General features: G+C 36.3%; 1 protein-coding gene across 1 annotated transcript in view; it reads right to left on the reverse strand.

Annotated features, from left to right (window-relative positions):
- DIAPH3 (diaphanous related formin 3) overlaps positions 1-19,637 on the reverse strand; it is a 490,845-nt gene that overhangs the window by 181,434 nt on the left and 289,774 nt on the right. The window contains exons 23-24 of the mRNA XM_026009631.2: positions 8,311-8,435; positions 43-207 (exon numbers count right to left, since the gene is read on the reverse strand). Coding sequence (XP_025865416.2) covers positions 43-207; positions 8,311-8,435 — 290 coding nt within the window. The remainder of the gene's footprint in view (positions 1-42; positions 208-8,310; positions 8,436-19,637) is intronic.

A 19,637-nucleotide genomic window follows, 5' to 3' on the forward strand; every position in this document is an offset into this window, starting at 1 on the left:
ACAAATACTTTAAAAAAAAACAAATTAAAATTTTTAACATACCATGAATGTGGTTCTGAAATTATTCAAGTCATTAAAAAAGTCTTCCACGGACATCTTCTTCACATCAATGGCATAGTATCCCATCACACTCTGGTATAACTTCTCCATATTTTCATGTAACTTTAGAAGTTTCTCATATTGTTCTTTTGCACTGATAACAAAGCTGTATGTTACAGTTAAGGGATTCTGAAGTTTACAAAGTGATGTTTTAGAAGAAAATAAATAAATAAACCCTGTGAGTCCAATGTTTGAATTGTTAGGCACTGTTAAACATTTCTCAAATGCCAAAATTACCGGTTTCACTGCTCTTATAATTCAATCTATCCTATACAGCAGTGAAATCTTAAATTCAATCTCTTAACTTTGTCCAAATTATCAGAAAAGTTGAATATTTATTTAATATTTTTCTTTTACAATTTGAGTTCAAGGAAATTCTACTTCCAACTTGCCTGTTATCCAGATCACGCAACACAATTTAAATTAGAGCTCAGTAGTTGAAATTGAGGAATTCCAATGATACTGAAATCAACTACATGGGTGCTGACCATAGAGGTGAAATTGGACAACTGGGGTCAATTTGAGGTTCCTGCATCTAGTGGTAGTGGCTATGGGCAAATGCCTCGATCTCTGTGTGCTATAATTTCCTCATTTGTAATATGGAATACCACTCATTTTACAGGGCTGTTGTGAGGACTACAGGAATTAAAAAGGCAAAGTTCTTAGAGAAATAAATAGAATTTAGTAATGAATGTGAATACTTAGTATTTTTATTGCCCACTTGCTCATTTTAAGTTTTAAATTTCTAAAGTTATTAAAAAACAAATTAAGAGTTACATTAAAAACTTCAAATATTATGTAACTTCATGTTTTAACTCTCCTTTGGAAAAGTGGTTACATACCTTACTCTATGCATTGCTTGATTTACAACTATGATCTGGTACAAACACGTGCACATACAGAAATGCTCTTCTCTCATTCTTATTAATGACAACACAGTTCAAAACACACTGATTTTCAGAAGACTAACAGTGTGAATGTAGTGACGGCATTAGAAAACAATTTTTAAACAAACCATAGAATTTCCTTTGTGGTGTGACAAATTGCTAATGCAGTTAGATATACTATACCTCATTTTGAAAAGATGACTCTGTAAAGAGTATCATTCATAATCCTCTATGGCTCCTTTAAACTGGGACATTTAAAAGAAATGGAACATACAGAATTAAGCTTATCGAAGCCATCTTATTGTCTTGAATGTAAAAAAATATATTAGTGTGACTTTTTTTTTTTAAAGTTAGATATAATAGATTCAGACTGAGAAAAGGAAACCAAACATGGAATGTTTATAACCTAAAGGAAAGGTTTTCCACAATTTCAAAAGATAGGGCTTCTCTAATCAGAGTATTCCTCAGTGGAAGATAAAATAAGGAAACTGATTGGGGCCCTTCATTTTGAGAAAGAAAGAAGTAGCACTGCTGCCAGATGGGTGGTGACATCCAAGGAGCATGGAAAATTTCTAATAATTAGAACCCAACTTCTCCAAAAGGAAAGACATCTCAGGCAATCACAGCTGACTTGTATCTATGTCTAGTCAGTCTACAGATTACCTATTTGCCCTTCTAGGCTGGTTCTTTCTTTCTCCTCCTTTTCCCCCCACCCTCATACTACGTTATTTTATATATAGTATTTTAGGAAAAAAAGAATAAACTAGAATGTAGGAAGTCTGGATTCTAACGCAAGAGTTGATACTTTTTAACAACCTTTAAGAAAAATCTATAGATCATTCTGTGGCTCAGTTTATAATCATCTGAATAGCAAAATGCCTCCTTACATTTTTTAGAATCTAGATCATAAGAGTAGCAGTGGTTGATGAATTTAAGTGTGGTATCACTTTTTAATACTTGGTTAAATAGCAACAGATTTTGTATAATTACTCAAATCACAAAATCACAAGAAATTTTAACAATACAGTCACACGTGACAGATTTCCAATCACTCTGTCTTATGAAATATCCATATTCATGAAATATTATAAAGTGAATTTATGTAAATTTAAAAATCACATTTGAAACGCACTCAGGAACTAACATTAAATGGACCATATGGTGATTCATTTGTAATGTGAAATAATCATTCCTTCATTTATATAGTAAGGTCAGAAATCAATATTGGTTTCTTTATTCAATCTATTAACTCTCACCTAAAATCATTTGTGTCTCAGATACAGACTATCGCCATATGGATTATTTATACATCCTTAACTCTTGCTTAAAAGAGAAACTGTTTTCTATCTTATCATTCAAAGCTTCCTTCAATTCTTCCCTTTCCACAAAGCCGCCTCTCATCTCTTCAGCTATGTTCATTACACTGAACACACAGCATTGGTAATCCATTGTACTCTGCTGGAACACAGCTGAGTTTTCTCTTCTAGTTCAATTCCCTACTTGTCCTTTGTTCTTGCCACATTTCTGGAGGATGGTCACCTCTGATTGTCAGCCCTGTCTGTGGATGCTATGTTCCATCCTCTCTGCTGCATTAAGTCTACTCATCTGCCACCACATTGGTGCCAATTATTCATTTTCCCCTAGTGTGTCATCATTCCTAAACTTTGGTGGCATAGGTAACAGGCCTTCTCAAAAGTGCGATGAAAGCCATGGAACTTCCACTGAAAATACTTCACATCTACGCGTTCACACACATACAATTTGGTTGTAATGCTAAGGGCTAATTGTGTCCCTGAAAATTAGGTGTACTGGACAACACACCAAGTGTACTACTTTAAGGGGGGTTTCTAATTGTATGGCCCTAAAGTTACTCCTTTTCTTTCCCCTCCTTGTGTGTTAATGTTTTGCATTTTAATAATAGGCACTTTACAAATACTAGTAATTTTATCCTCATACCTGGGAATATGCCCATTCTCAAGAATCAATTTGGTCAACAGGTTAAAATAAAACTGTAAGTATTATCCAATAACACTTTTTAAGATTTTCAGGTAGTAATCACAAGTTAGTGAAACTTCAGAAATATGCCTGAACATTTTTTTTTTTTTTTTTGAGAAACACAGAAAGAGAGAGAGAGAGAGAGAGAGAGAGAGAGAGAGAGAAGGTGCATATGGGCAGGGCAGAGGGAGAGAGAGAAGTTTTTTTTTTTTTTAAGATCTATTTATTTATTTGAGGAGAGGGGCAAAGGCAGAGGGAGAGGGACAGAGGAACTCAAGCAGACTCCCCATTGAGTGTGGAGCTGTTCCAGGGCTCCATCTCACAACCCTGAGGATCAGATCAGAACTGAAATCAAGAGTCGGGTACTTAACCCACTACTCCACCCAGGTGCCACCCTGATCATCTTTTCTTTTTTAAAGATTTTATTTATTTGACAGAGAGAACACAAGCCAGGGGGAGAGGCAAGCAGAGGCAGAGGGAGACGCAGACTCCCCACTGAGCAGGGAGTCTGATGCAGGACTCCATCCCAGGACCCTGGGATCATGATCTGAGCCAAAGGCAGAAGCTTAAATGACTGAGGCACCAAGGCGCCCCCGCCCGCGAGCATTCTTAATCAAAGTACAGTTCTATGTAAACAGGAAAAAGATGTGATGAGAAAGAAAGCCAAGAGCCAAAACCATGGAAATGACATGGTCTGTTTTAACATCTAGAGTGCTTTATAAGTTAATTTTCTTATCATTGCTATCTCTGAAACAATTTGCTTCCAAAGGAATGAAGTGGAGCTTTGAATAACTGGAATTACCCACAAGAATGGGTAAAATTGTGATTGAACAGAAACAATTTGGGAAATAGTCAAATTAATTTTCGGTTTAAAATGATTGTCTGATAGGCCAGAATAAATGGTTACATTAACGAGGCACACTACATCATTACTGATGGGAGATGGTGAAACCTCCCAGCACAAACGCAGTCTACATTTAGTCTCATGTCCCGCCCTCATTATAGTGCTTCCCCCAAGAAAGATATCCATTACTTCCATTAACACATCTTACAAGGACCAGCTTCAATCAGTCCTATATGTCTAATACCTTTTATAGATCATCTTAAGTACTCAGGATCCAGCCAGCCATTTGATAAGTATTCACTAAGCTCCACTGCATTCTACTCTTCTGGCCAATAGAGAAAACACTAGTTAACGAGGTAGTCAGAATCCCTGATGTCATAAAACACATGTTCTGGAGTGTGATGACAGAGGATAAAGAAGTCAATGCATGAGATGTTCAGAGAGTTGAGAAGTAGGATGATGAAAATAAAAGTGTGTGATATTATAGAGACTAAGAGACGCCAGTTTACGTTGGGTTGTCAGGGAAGTCCCGACTAAGGTGACATTACTAGGAACAACCAGGGTGTAACTATGAAGAGCGATGAGCGCCATGTGGTATAGTACCTTCTGTAAGCACTGTGAGATCTCAGGGGAGGAAAAGATCATTACCAATTTGGATGAGAACCAGGATATTTTGTTTTTTTTTTTTTTAATTTTTTTCAATTTTTATTTATTTATGATAGTCACAGAGAGAGAGAGAGAGAGAGAGGCAGAGACACAGGCAGAGGGAGAAGCGGGCTCCATGCACCGGCAGCCCGACGTGGGATTCGATCCCGGGTCTCCAGGATCGCGCCCTGGGCCAAAGGCAGGCGCTAAACTGCTGCACCACCCAGGGATCCCCGAGAACCAGGATATTTTAACCAGAGTTTTAAAAGTTTGTTAAGAATGTAAAGGGAAAGGGCACCTAGGTGCCTCAGTCTGTTAAGCATCTACCTTTGGCTCAGGTCGTGATCCGGAGTCCTGGGATCAAGCCTCAAGTGTTGGGCTCCTTGCTCAGTGGGGAGCCTGCTTCTCTTCCCTCTGCTGCTCCCCCTACTTGTGCTGTCAAATAAATAAAATCTTAAAAAAAAAAAAAGAATGTAAATGGAAGACAACGAAAGAAGGAAGAAAAAGAGAGAGAAGGGTAATTCAAAAGAAAAATCTGCTAATACAAATCATCCAATTACCCAAACTTGCACTCTTACAAATGTACATGTATTATACAGTTTATGTTCCACAGATCCCATTCCTCTATTTTACTAACCACTGTTTAATTAAATAGAAACGTACTGAATTCCTTTACCTAAAAGATGCTGTGTTTTACACAGTGTGGAATATAGATATATGACCCAAGTCTTTCAAGGAATTTATTGGAATAGTTTTAGCATCTATGTAATAATTCCAAAAATGTCTAAAACATTGCAATATACTAGAACAAGAAAAAAATATGAAAATAAAGTAGGACTGCAATGAAGAAATGTAAAGATTATAACATGGAAAAAGCCAAGGTATTGTAACATAAGTTGTGACAAATAGAAAAATATATAAATGTTTGGCAGAATGACTTTTTTCTAAGAAACTCAGGAGATGGGGTAGGAAGACAAGAAAAGGCAAATCCTGCACAAGGAGGACTTCAAAGGCAACAATCTAGGATCTATTTATTAGTTTCCTTAAAATGAATATTCTAGAATCTAAAGTTCAGAAGAAACGAACAGGTACCACATGACACAAATCCTGGCATTTTCCTAATTTTCTCACGTTTAGGAGCTAAGTATGTACATTTCACATGTAATAGTTTGCATATACCAATATCGGTGGCCCTGCTTCGAATTCGTGTCACACATTTTTCAAGCAAATATTTACAGTGGAAATAGTCAACTCCAATTATATTTCTGACCCTGGCTTAACAATTGGAAAATAACATAATTATTACTAAAAAGTTAATGTGATATATATGAAATAATTGTATATGCATTTTAAAGGATGAACTAAATTCATCTTTTTATACTCAGTAGTGTATGTAAATAAAAAGCATGCACTGGAAGAGTAAAATTACAATATGGTATAATTGAATGCTAATAGTGAAATTTCAGATAACAAAGTTCTATTGTTATAATTGGAAACAATTCAATTAACGGATTATTTACATTACTAAATTATGATTGTTTAAATTTCTACTTGTAAAAATGCATCCCTAACAACTTAGATAATATCAATTCTTTCAGAACTGGTTGACGAACCAAACCACTTGACATGTGTTTCAAATAATAAGCACTAAAACTTAAAACGTAAACAAAGTTCCAGCATTAATAACCCACATTTAGTTAAATAATTTTTATTCATTGTGCATTTTAGTTTCCAAATTCTTTCACTTTCTAAGATCTGATAAGAAGCTCACAATTTGCCATGTTAATAAGATCTATATAAACCCATTTAATATTCCAAATGTGACTTGTTGTCAGTCCTAATTAAAGTAAACAAAGCTTTGCAATGAATGAATTTAATTACTTCGAAACTAGTATGTCTAACCAAGATGAAAAGCAAACGAGTGCAATCTAATCTCAGCAAAGAATATTTATGATTATAAGCTTTGTCAATAGCAAAGTGCACCAACTGTTCATATATCTGACTTCCAAGAGATACATGAATGCTAATCAGTTCATTAGAGGCTTCTAGGTTGTGATATTTAGCGACAGGATGTAGTAGCTTTCTTGTCCATGGAGTATAATTGTACTCTGAATGAAAAATTGTTTCCAACAAAGCCTCATCCTTCCTGATTCTGATTTCCTGCTGGTTGCTTTTTATGAGCTGCATACCTTTCAAGAAACCGACATCATTCAGCTTCTTGTGTCATATGAATACAAGTATGGATAGGTCCTGGGATCGTCTGCTGAGCAGGATTCTATCACCTTCTCTCTAAGCTCAGGAATTTATCTTAGGTTATAGGTTCCAGAAACCTGAGCCTCCTAATTAGTACGCTCACAGTGTATTGCCAGAAACTGTATGCCAAGTAAACCCTTTTCTAAAATGCATTCTCTCTATAGGGAATGATGAAAGTACTTCAATTAATAGTGCTTAATGATTAAAATAAACTGTCACATATGAATATTTTAAAATGATAAAATGATTGAGGGGGAAAAAAGCTAAGAATGATGAAGCTAATGTAACTCTGCAATAACAAATTTAGTTTTAAAAAGCATACTTCACCACATGAGTAGGTGCTGAGAAAGTATTTTTTTGATGAGTAAATACAGACTTTACTTTTAGTTAAAAAAAACAAAAACAAAAAAACACCTTCTCAAACATAGTAATAAGGGTGCCCTGCCTAATAAAAGAAGAAACTGAATGGGTAGGAAAGATATGAAAGGAAATAAACACATTAGCCTGAATTGATTGTTGCTTGAGTACATTTTTATGGTATTTCCCAAAAGAGACAGTAAAGAAAGCTAAAAATTGAGCTAATTCACAATTAAGCTGAAAGCATATACAATAAAATCTATGACAAACCAAATAATAATTTTGTGATTTGCTAAAATCTCAGGGGAACAGATATGAAAAGAGGAAAAATAGTTATTTTATTTCAAGTCTCACAGTTTAAAATATTAGGAGTGTCTATTTATAAGAGCTCATTGGAAGTGGGTTATCCTTTCATATAAAATTCTGAGGTCCATATGAGATTTTAATAATGCATAGTAGTGATACTTTATTATAACACAAAAGATATCAGTCTCTAATCTCACAGAATGGTTTGCAAAGCAACTCAACATTCATTTCAGGAAATTAAAAAAAAGTTTATTACTTCAATTACTCAATAGAGATTAAGCCACAAAGTTAGTGAAACCAAAGATAATCGAATTCAAAAGAAACCTTAAATTAGGCAGGACTCAAGTCTCATTTATATATAAATACACACACACAGGGATTTTATTTTGGGTTTGGAGAAGACCTACACAAGTGGTGATCATGACAAATTCCATTTTAATTTTGGAACCATGCAGTATTTCTAAAGGAAATATTAAAGTTTCTGGAATATGAGATAATTTTTATACCAACCCTTGAAATTAGGCTGACGAGTCATACCAGTTTATAAAATGTTTGTTTCCTTCTTGAAATATTTCAAAAGGATCTAAATCACATCATGATGTTAGATTCAAACTGAGTTTTCATGTCCTTTCAATTTACCATGAACATCAGAAGGATACAAAGCAAATGGAAGGGAAGAGAGGAGAGAAAATATCCAAATTGATACCAAAAAAAAAAAAAAAAAAGGAATTGAAAGCAGAATACATTTCTGTATTATTCATGATAGGTAAACACACTGATAAATTTTCCTGCAAGAAGGCAAAAGTTAAACTGTTATTTGGCACTACAGAATAACCACTGGTTATGCAATTATACCTACAACATTAAATAAATTGTAACTCTAGTTGACTAGTGACTTAAGTTATTTAGATATCAGAAGGATATGGACATCTTTGTCACAAACTTATCATGCAAGTCCTCAGGAGGGGGAAAGGTTTCCAAATCTTTCTCAAGCTGTTGAAGCTGCCTTCCCATCTGCTTCAAATTCTTTTCCAGCGTTTCTACAGAGACTAAAAGAGAGTATATTAAATGCCTTGAAAGGACAAAATTATAATATATAAAAGGTAAAACACTCTAGGAACAAAATATTTGTGAAAAATCTTACAATAATAAAGTAAGAAAATTCCACTAAACACAAAATAAATGTCACTAATTTGTTTTTAAACCTTTAGATTTTCAAATGCAAAAATAAAGGAAATTTCATATTTTAACAAATGTAAGATGAAATTTAGGAAATGCTCACACAAACCACACTTAATAAAGTTTTGTATAAAATTAGGCCCCTTGACCTCCATAAACATTACAAAATAATCAGTATATTCAGAAAAAGAGGGGTGAATACAGACCTTTAAACATTAAACTCATTTCAATATAATTTTAATATTTTTCAAATCTTGATCTCAAGAAGAAACAATGAGCATGTGGAAAAGATAGGGGGAAAAGAATGCTCTCTTGTCCAAGCTAATCTGCGACAGGAATGAAAAGGTATCAGAAGCTACTTGAGCAACATGTGTAACAAATGTCACATTTGCTTTACTGGTACCCTGAGCACAATCTGTGTTTATTATCTAACACCAATTTCCCTTCTTTGACTCCAAGTTGCTCTCACAGTGCACATGAAAGAGCAAATGGTAAAACAGGGCACTAAGGCACAATCTGAACGTATTGGTCACCCAGCAGGATGTTTAAGACTCACTGCCTAAAATCTATGTGTAATTTGAAATGACATGAAGAAAAAAAAATTGACACTATATAAAGATATAGTGACCCAAATCAAATTTTGGGGTTCAGATTGAATTTTAATTAAAATTTTTTTCTTTTACTTCCCGTTACTGTGAACGATATGAAATAATGTTTAAAATACATATAATAATTCTGACCATGCTACCATTTTTAGGCTTCCAATTAATCCTGAGGACTGGATATAAGTCAGATTTCATTTGTAAGAACGAGAATATCTTTGAAAGCAACCTAAATGCCCAACGAAATGGGACTGAGTTAAAAAAAATATATGTTTATAGTCTTGGTTCAATAAAATGGAATTAGAAGGGAAGCATGAAAAACAATGTTGCATAAGAACACAGAGTTTTGTTTTTTAAACTAGCTGTATGCAAAATAACATTTGCTATTCTAACATATTAATAGGTGATAATAAAACCTTGACATATTTGGTTATAAAATCAATTACAGGCTACTTTACAGATACATTTTTTGATTTTTTTTTTTTTTTAATTCATTTGCGGGGGGGCAGGTAGAAGAGAGAGAGGGCGGGAGGGAGAGTGTGCATGAGTAGAGGGAGGGGCAGAGGGAAAGGGAAAGGCAGACTCCACACTCAGCAGGGAGCAGGATCTCATTCCCCTGGGATAATGACCTGAGCTAAAATCAACAGTCAGACGTCTAACCGACTGAGCCACCCAGGCATCAATGCCCCATGAGGCCAGTGAATGAATGAACTCTTCAAAGAACCTAGTAGCTGTTTGTGCCCAAGTGATGCTACTTTAGCCTTTGGCTCCTGCTGTAGTGAAGCCTTTCTGAAGTTATACGGGTGCATATTTTCTCATTAGCTTTTTGCTGCTCATGTTTCCCCATTCTGTCAGCCTTAAGTTTAAGACAATGACGCAGATAAAAGAGTACATAAAATATTTCTATCATGGCAGCGTTTAGTGCATTAAGTAATTCAATCTATTTAACTCAAGTGCCCAAATCTTGCTGTACGTGCTTCATGATGGAAACACATGGTTCCTATGTTCTTCCAATGTCCTATGGTTCTTCCAATTTTATATGTTTGTCAATTATTCACAACCAAGACATCTATTTAATTAGGCCTGGGGTGTTTCATTTACTCTTCTCGTTTTCAATTTTTTTTTTTTTTTTTTGCTTCTTTTTAAGTTCTCTATCTGCACTACAAGAAGATTCCTTTTGCTCTGCTAGTCTATTTGATCTCGTATCTAATATTTCGTTAGCATTTCCTCTATCATTTCTCAAGAAATCTTACAGTTGGCTCAGTCACTTTTATACTTCCTTAAACTAGGAAACTTCTCATTAAATAAATAAAAGTTCAAAAACACATAAAATCATTTTGAGTAAATATGTGCTCAGAACAGTTTATAAGCTGGACAGCTTTACTTTATGCTATAAATCAGGTTCAAAAAAAAAACCCATTAGTAGTCTAATATTAGTAGTGACAGTTGTAGTGGTAGTGGTAGTGGTAGGGATAAAAGTAGCAGTGGCTAAAATGTACGGAGTGTCCTGAGGTCCTGTCTTAAGCATTTTCCATTAATTTTTAGAATCCTCACAAGATAATCACAAAAATAGATATTGCTATTATCCCATTTTACAGATAACAAAACTAGAGTTCAGTAAGGAAAAGTCAAACAACTAAAAGAAGTAACGTCAGAATTTGAACTCAGGCAATTCCATTCCAGACTTCATTTTTAACAATTTTGCTCTACAGAGATTTTATTTTTACAACTGCCACCTATCTGTTGGTAACAATATTTACGTACAGATGTGGCTTTCACACAATGACTGTCTTTTTGTATAATCTTGCCTGGTGCAGTCACAAGTAATCCACATATGGCCAAACCCAGGGGACTAGATGTAAGCATTCTGGACGGATGGCTGGGTGGCAGATAGATATGCTACCATATTTTTTAAGTGAACATTTCAACTTAATGTGTTAATACACCATGGAACAAAACCACATGCTTAAAATACTATGTTTTCATGTACTAACCCAATTTATTATACATACACATCGTATTTGGGAAATACCTAAAGAAACAACGAATAAAAGTCTAGGGGACTCCAATGTAACAAAAAACACAAGGCAAACACTGGGAGGGAATATAGTTGGATTCTTTTTTTTTTTTTTTTTCCTGACACCTAAAACATCATTCCAGCAGCTATCAGTTCTCCGATTCTCTGAAACCATTTGGGTCATCTTCCAGTTAAATTCTGACACTAACTACCTCTAATTAATGCAGACTCCAGGAGTTTAAGGCCTTTGCCTCATGAGACCGTCCTCACTTCAGAAGCTAATCACAAGACCCAGGGACCACCCATAACCCACACTTCTGACTAACTGGCTATAGATTCAGGGGTTTCAATGCCCCTCTCCCCACTTATTTTCCACAATTTGATGTTTTACAGAACTCAAGAAAGCACTATACCTGCTATTACAGTTTTTTTTTTTTTTTTAAGATTTTATTTATTTATCCACGAGAGACACACACAGAGAGAGGCAGAGACACTGGCAGAGAGAGAAGCAGGCTCCATGCAGGGAGCCCGATGTGGCACTCGATCAGTGACTCTGGGATCATGCCCTGAGCCAAAGGCAGACACTCAACCGCTGAGCCACCCAGGCATCCCTGCTATTACAGTTTTATTATAAAGGATCCAATTCAGGAACAGCCATAGGGAAGCTATGCATAAAACAAATGGGGGTGGGGAGGTAGTATAGTTTCCATGGTTTCTATGGGTATACCCTAGCACCTCAATGTGTTCTCCAAAGAGAAGCTTCTTCAGCCTAATTGTTTCAGAGTTACTGAAACTTCATGTGACAGGCATGACTGATCAAATAAATAAACATTCGTTGGTGACTCAACTCTATCTCCAGCCCCTTTCCCCAATCTGGATGTCAGGGGGTAGGTGATAATTCTAACCCTCCAATCACATGTTGTTGCCTCTGGGGACCAGGCCCTTACCCTGGAGCTATCTAGGGTCCTCCCCGCCCCTCATTTGCCTGGGTCATCTCATTAGCATACAAAATACACTTTTATCACTTCAGAAATTCCAAAGGTTTTACAAGCTCTATACCAGGAACCTGGAAAATGACCAAGTACATATTTTTAAATATGCCACATGGATATACAGAAGTACATGTCTGGAAAGAAGGCAAAATTCCAGTACCTGTGAGGAGGTGTAAAACAAGTACATTTTTGATTCATGAGCTGTGTTGCTCAGAGGGGTCTAACAGCCTGGGCTGCCCCCTGAAGAGCCAAATGCTTGTAATTGAACACAGAGCCATCCCCGTGAGTGATGAGCACTTCCCAGGGTGATGAGAGAAAGGTTTAAGAAAAAAACACATATGAAATTATCCTGTGAGCCTTTTCTAACTCTTTGTTACCCAGTGGGTCAGAAACTATCCTCTACTATCATTAGGATTTGAAGCAATTTCTCACTGGTTTAGTTTCCGCATCAGTGAAATGGGAAAAATCCTACCTCCTACTTTTACTTCATGGGCATTTCATAAAAGATCAAATGCTGTAACGTACGATGAGGAGGATATTTTTTTAAGAGAGTACATGATGAAGTGTGATTCTTAGCACTCAATAAGAAATGAAAAGTTTAAAGGCTGAAATAAGTAATGGTAGACTCAAAGACAAAGTAAAAAGAATCATCACCATCATCATCAGGCCAGGAACAGTGTTGTGGAAGTCAGTCTAAAAAGAAAAGTTGCTAATTTCAAGAATAAAATATTAAGACCATTTGGGGTATATTCAAACATTTCATGTTGATGCTATAAAGAGTAAGCAGGTAGTCTTCAAAAACGCTTCTTGCAGCTACTCTACAAATCCCACTAAGCCATTATTTATGCTTCATCATCGGTCTCTGGTTATAGTATTTGTACATTATGCTTAAGAGGATTTAAGTGTTAAGTGACCAACTTTCACTGGTTTTTAAAATAAGAACCAAAGCACACTTGGAAGAGAGAAGGTATGTGAGCAAATTCTAGGCTAACCATGCCTGGGCCAACCAATGGGTAAAACCAAAGAATACAGAGGAATTTCATTGGTGTCTTTCTTTTTCAGCAATTCTATTTCCACAGATAATTCCTTTATACATCTTCAAACATAATTTTAATAACACTGTTTGTAAGTGTCAAGTTCTTTGAAGCCAGTGATTATATGCATTTTTTGTTTTTAAAATCTCAACTACAGCAAAGTTTTAAATTGTACACTCTCAAGGAAGTGTTAATTTACTGGTATCTTTGTATGTGACCTGTATGAATTTTATCTTTCCACGTTGTCACATTCCTTGACCAAGAAATTAATCTTATTTTTTTCATTCCTTTCCATTATTTGGAAGTAACAAAACATAGCTAGCATCAAATGAAATAGATTAGATTATTTTAAGGGCAATTTTCACTTTTGTGTTTTCCTCAGTTAATATTCAGTCGGATGGGAAGTCTCTCTGTCACCTCAGATGCTAGGTATGTCTGCCCCCAGGCAACTGTCCATCTGTAATTTCCACATCCCGGTGGGCAACAGAACCCTGAATTGTGTTTCCTGTGGTAGAAAATTGCTAGCTTTTACTCTTCCCTCTCCTTGCAGCCCTCAGATCCAATCACAACATCACAGCCATTTTACTTGGCAAACAGTTCTTAATTTCTTGCCTGCTACTTAAGTTCTTGCTCACTGGAGCACCATTCAAGTCATCAGGATCCTAATCTCTTCTCTGATCTCTGGTCTCCTTTTTTTTCTTCAGTGCCTCCTCCACACTGTAGAGGAGTTTTCAGACAAACACTAATTTAAAGATGCCCTTTCTCTGCTAAAAGCCAGCTAGGAAACCACTCTCATGACAACGTTGGAGCTCCACCCACAATCTGGCTTGACTATTTCGCATTCTGCTACACTTTATTCTCAGAGCAACATCTTCCTCCTAGTTCCCTCTCCCCACTCCTTTTCACACACTCTGTAGGTACTGACGCTGGAAAAAATACGTCTATGTGCCTTGTCCAATATACCCCTCCATCACTCCTACTCATACATGATAACAAGAGTCAAAATCTCTGGCTAGCCCCCTAGTGAGGTGCCTTCCCCACTCATCACACCTGGTAATCATCTCTATCTTTGCAATGACTATACTCCATTACTTTTATCTTTGTGTGTTGTCTTCCTCTCCCAAATGACTAGGAATTCCTCGAGGGAAGATACCATATTTTATTTATTTTTGTATCTTCAGTTACATAACATACTGCAGACACTCAAATATTTGCTGAAGGAATGGATTTTGGATTTAGCTTTAACCTCTTGAGGTTAATAGAGTACATATCTAAAATCTTAAAATTCAACACACAGATTTGTCTTCAAGTGCCTTGCCATTACGATAATTATGCATTAGAGGTGTTAAGTATAAAAGTTAAAAGTCACAAGCATAAATATTTAACTTTAAAGTAATCATGAATATAGGCTTTCTGTAACGCGATGGCCTCCACCACCATCTACTAAGATTTTAAGAAAGAGAGTAGAAAGTACATACATTTAAGTAATTTTTGCAATTAAGTAACAATCCTCTGTGGCTATCTCCTGAAGGTGCTGGCTATTATTTTATAACAAGCTTACTAAGAAGTGTCATATTCATCCTTATATATCATGGAACAGTCTAGGGAAATTGATTTAAAGGATGCTTCCGTAACAACATTACCTTAAAACAATTCAGACACGCAACCTAAATGAACTTTCCTGTGCTCACAAACACAGTTGTTTTGCAAGGGCAACAAACTAGGCATTATAGCATTTCAGGCTTCCAACCAAATAAAGGTATTTTATAGAACTCTAAGAACGTTTTATAAATGCAAGTTTAAAGAAAACAGCAAAGTAGATGGACAAAATGGAGAAGACCTCAGCAGCATTTTAAAAACCTCAACATCAAGTAGGTTTATAACAAAATCTAAGTCCTAGAAGAGCATTATGAAACCCATTATTATTTTGAAAAAGTATAGAACTGAAGCAAGAGGACAGAAAAGCACAAGCTCAAAATGAATTGCAGGTTGGTTCATAACAGGCAAAGGTAAATTGAAAGAAGTAGTGGGAAACGAGGGGCCAGTTGTCCTCACCAAGCACTGGTTTTCCTCTGCTCAGCTTTTCTGCCATTCCATTGTTCTAATTCTTAATGGGACCCCTTATATTAAATAAATTGTCCTAACTTGCATTCCCTAATTAACTGTATTATATGCAATGAGAGTTTTTATTTTTTAAATAATGTGGTTATTATTTTTTTTTTAATACATCATGCTGCAAAGGAATAGCCTACATCTGCTATGGCACCTGGAAGGAGGTAAGGTGGGAGACAAGCAGAGTAAGGGTAACGCAGCCCAGTGGAAGGTCTCCCTCAGGTCAGTTCAGCCTTGCCTTCTACAGCCTTGTCCTCTACAACTATGAAGAGGGTGTTAAGGTAAATCAGCTTTTTAGAAACCAGTAGCAGTGGTACATACAAACCTAGTTAACACACTACGTTTACCTCTAAGAATCTGAAAATTCCTTCTCCAAATAAGATGTTCAAGTACACTGTAAATATTACACAAAAGAGGTCCATCACAGAGAACTTTGTCACAATATTCAAAATGTCCCCTCAGGATAATGGTTTTGTGTGCATGCGTGTGGGAGATGTCACCACTTTTACTGTGGCCCATGGTTAAATATTAAGTACAGACTGGATGTTGTGCAAATTATAAGACAAATTTTCACATATGAGGGACCACACAGACTAACAAATCCTGGACTGCATATCTCTAGACCTGAAGAATTGCAAATTTTTTTTTCCTGCCAGTATCTTTCCCCTAAACTCCAACTGTCTGTTAAATATCTTTCCTTAATATTTCATAGGCATCTTAAACTCACATTTTCAGATTGGAACATATCTTCCTCCTTGAATCTGCTTCTACATCTCAGTAAATGATTGGTGTTGTGACTCCTATTTCTCTCATACCCAACACGCCCACTACTATTGGTTCTACCTTCAAAACGAGAATACTTGCCACCACTGTTGCTATCTCCTTCTGGCCTTAGCCAACATGCCTTCTTCCCTGGATGATTATTACAGCATCTGAGTGGTTTCACTGCTTCTGCCCTTGTACTTCTGTATTTTTTCCCCAGCACAGCAGTCAGAACAATCCTTTAAAAATAAACGTCAGATGCAAGTCTTCTACTCGAAAGCTTTCTAATGGGCATCCCATCTCAGAGTAAAGTCAAAATCTGTATAATAGTGAATCTGTCCTATAGAACCTGCTACTACTTTTCTGACCTTATCTCCTCACCTGCCCTCCCTCCCTCTGTTCCAGTCTCACTTCTATATCCTGGGACTTAAACATTGCTCTTCTCTCTGCCTAGAGTGCTTCTCTCAGACACCCAAATTGCATCGCCTCCTCCCTCACACTTTCTTCACCGTTTTTCACAAAGACCACCTTCTCTATGGGGTGTCCTCTGACCACCTGACCTTGATTGTGAAACAAAACAAAACAAAACCAAAACCCTGTCCTGGAACTCCAGAGCTAACCATCCCTCATAATATATATGGGCTTCTTCTTTTGGCATACATCCCATAAAATGTAAACTTCAAAAGGGCAGATACATTTCTTATGCCCTCATGGCTCTATACAGTATCCTAAATTGTGCCTGGACAGAAGAGGCACTCACTGTGGCTCTTAAATGGCTCTTAAAATAATGAATGAATCAATCTTCTTTAAGTTATTGTTTCTTTTTTTTTTTAACCTGTCAAAGTCAAGTCTGATCCTTACTAACACAAGTGCCGAGCACATTGTTTGTACAGTGAGAATTTAATAAACTGTTTGGAAAGATTTCTTTCCTTATGGGGTCAAAACATATCCCAAACTATTAATGAACACTAGTACTTTTTTTCCTTAAAATACATAGTTTGACAGACAGCTGCTGAGAAACTGTCCTAATAGTGATACACATGTTTACTGACAAAAGAGCCTCATTGCTGATCAATTTTAAATCTATACTTGAAGATGACCTCTGCTGAGAGCAGAGGGGAAGATTATTGAGAACATATCTTCTTTAGGTTTTTCTATGAAGGTAAATATCTTTTTCAATGTTTCTATCACATATCATTTATCTTAAGTGTTAGCTCATATTTCATATTTTCACATGGAAATGGAAAACATTTCCAAGTAACTAATTCCTTAACAATTCCAGGCTGGTAAATTTGTTTTTTTTTTTTTTTAAATAATATGCAAACACTTACAGAAAAAAATCTGCTCCAAATTGTTGAAGAGTTGCTGGACCCTAGCCACTTTTTATATAGCTTTTTAATAGTAGAAGCTCTCTTTCAAAAGAAATCTTATTATCAAAGTTCAAAACAGGAAATAAAAATAGTGACTCAGGCTGAAGGAAAATTGAACTCATTTTCCAAATTCCATTCCCTTTGCTAGTGTGCTCAACTGGTGAAAATGCATTGTGTTGCACATTAATGATCTGTACAGTTTCCTACATGTATATCAGTCTTTAATTTTTAGAAAGGTAAATAAATTTTTCAATAACATAGATCTAAGAAACTGTAAAGCTTGCATAAGTTTCAGGCAAGACACAGTTGGAATCTGTTCAAGTAACTATTGAGAATACATGTTAAAATTATGTAATTATATTATTCACAGAGACTCATGTTTATCTGCATCATTAATGATAGAATAAGCAGATGTGTCAACAAGAAATAATCACTGAAAAGTAACAGCTACAACTATAGCAAATATAGAAAATATTTATATAGTTCTTATAGTATGCGATTCAAGCTTTATAATGATCTACACATATTAACCTATAAACTCACAACAAATTTCTGAATTAAGTTCAGCTATTATCCCTATTTTACAGGTAAGAACATTGAGACCCAGTGGGGACAAGGAACTCATCCAAGGTTTTACTTCTAGCAATGGGCAGAGCTGGGGCTTGATTCCCAATCATCTAAATTGAGAGTTTGTGACTACAACAGCTTCCCCCATAATATAATACCTCCATGATCTAATAGGGATCACATTTTTATTTTGCCCACTGAAATTATTTATTGGAGTTATTGTAATTGTCACTACTTGTTAGTAAAAATTCCTTAAATTCAGAGGCATATAATGGATTTGTTTTTGTTTTTTTTTTAAGATTTTATTTATTTATTCATGAGAGACAGAGAGAGAGAGAGGCAGAGACATAGGCAGAGGGAGAAGCAGGCTCCTTACAGGAAGCCTGATGTGGGACTCAATCCCGGGATTCCAGGATCACACCCTGAGCCAAAGGCAGACTCTCAACCACTGAGCCACCCAGGTGTCCCATGGATTTGTTTTAACTGCTTTAGTATTTGCATGTAATGCATGTAACGATGAAAGAAAAGAGTATTTCATAAGCTCATCAACAATAACCCTTAAACAACCAAACATTTCACAACATAATGCTAAATGCTTTCCATATATATGTCTATCTGTGTGACTACACTTCACCATTTCATGACACTCAGATGGTGCTAATTTCCATGCAGTTATGGGAGTGAGAACAAGGATGACTAGAGGGAGTTAATCAGCCTCCCTCTCACCTCCAAATCCATGGCCACAAAGCACGTCAGCACGTGACTTATTTGGAAATAGGATCTTTGCACAAGGAAGCAGTTTAAGATCTCGAAATGAAATCACCCTGGATTTAGGGTGAGCCTTAAATCAAATGACCAGTATCTTTACAAAGAAAGGTGAGAGAGACATGGAGGAGAAGATACTACCAAGGATTGCTAGCAGCTACCAGAAGAAGCTAAGAGAGAGGCATGAGATGCCTCCTCCTTGAGAGGCTTCCAGAAAGAACTCATCCTACCAACACTTTGATTTCAGACTTCTGTGCTTCTGAATAATTAGAGAACAAATTCCTACATTTCTACTGTTTAAAGGAACCTAGCGGGTGGTAATCAGTTATGGCAGCCCAACAAAACTAACACAACTATTATTTCAAGACTTTGCAAGCTGTGTACAGCCTGGTTTCTGGGGAGCAGTTGGCAGTTTTACCTGCAGCAGCTGAGCCACCCCATGCCTCTTCAACCAGCTGGCTACCTGTCAACCTAGTGAGCAGTGACATTCAGCAGATTGCGGTGAGGGAGTTAGTTCTATCCACTGCTTAGGCTTCTTCAGAGTGTACAGATTTGTTATGTGAAGCTATCCTTCAGAAAGCTCTCATTCTGAAATTTTCTTTCATCCACCTTGTTTATAATTTTCCACTTCCTGTTACAAAACTGAGACGCAGTAAACTTAGATGGCTTTGCAGTCAGCCAGCTAAGAGAACTCTAAGACCTTGGTTGTCACTGTTGATCCTGCCCTATTACTTGACGTACTGTTACTTGATGTTAGCTAGGGCTCACGGGTGACACTGATAGAATTGTTCCAGTAGCTATTTCAAATCTGCAGCTGGCCCCAAATCTGCAAACACTGTAAACTGTTAGTT

This window comes from Vulpes vulpes, chromosome 6 (assembly GCF_048418805.1).
Source record: "Vulpes vulpes isolate BD-2025 chromosome 6, VulVul3, whole genome shotgun sequence".
Classification (NCBI taxonomy): Eukaryota; Metazoa; Chordata; class Mammalia; order Carnivora; family Canidae; genus Vulpes; species Vulpes vulpes.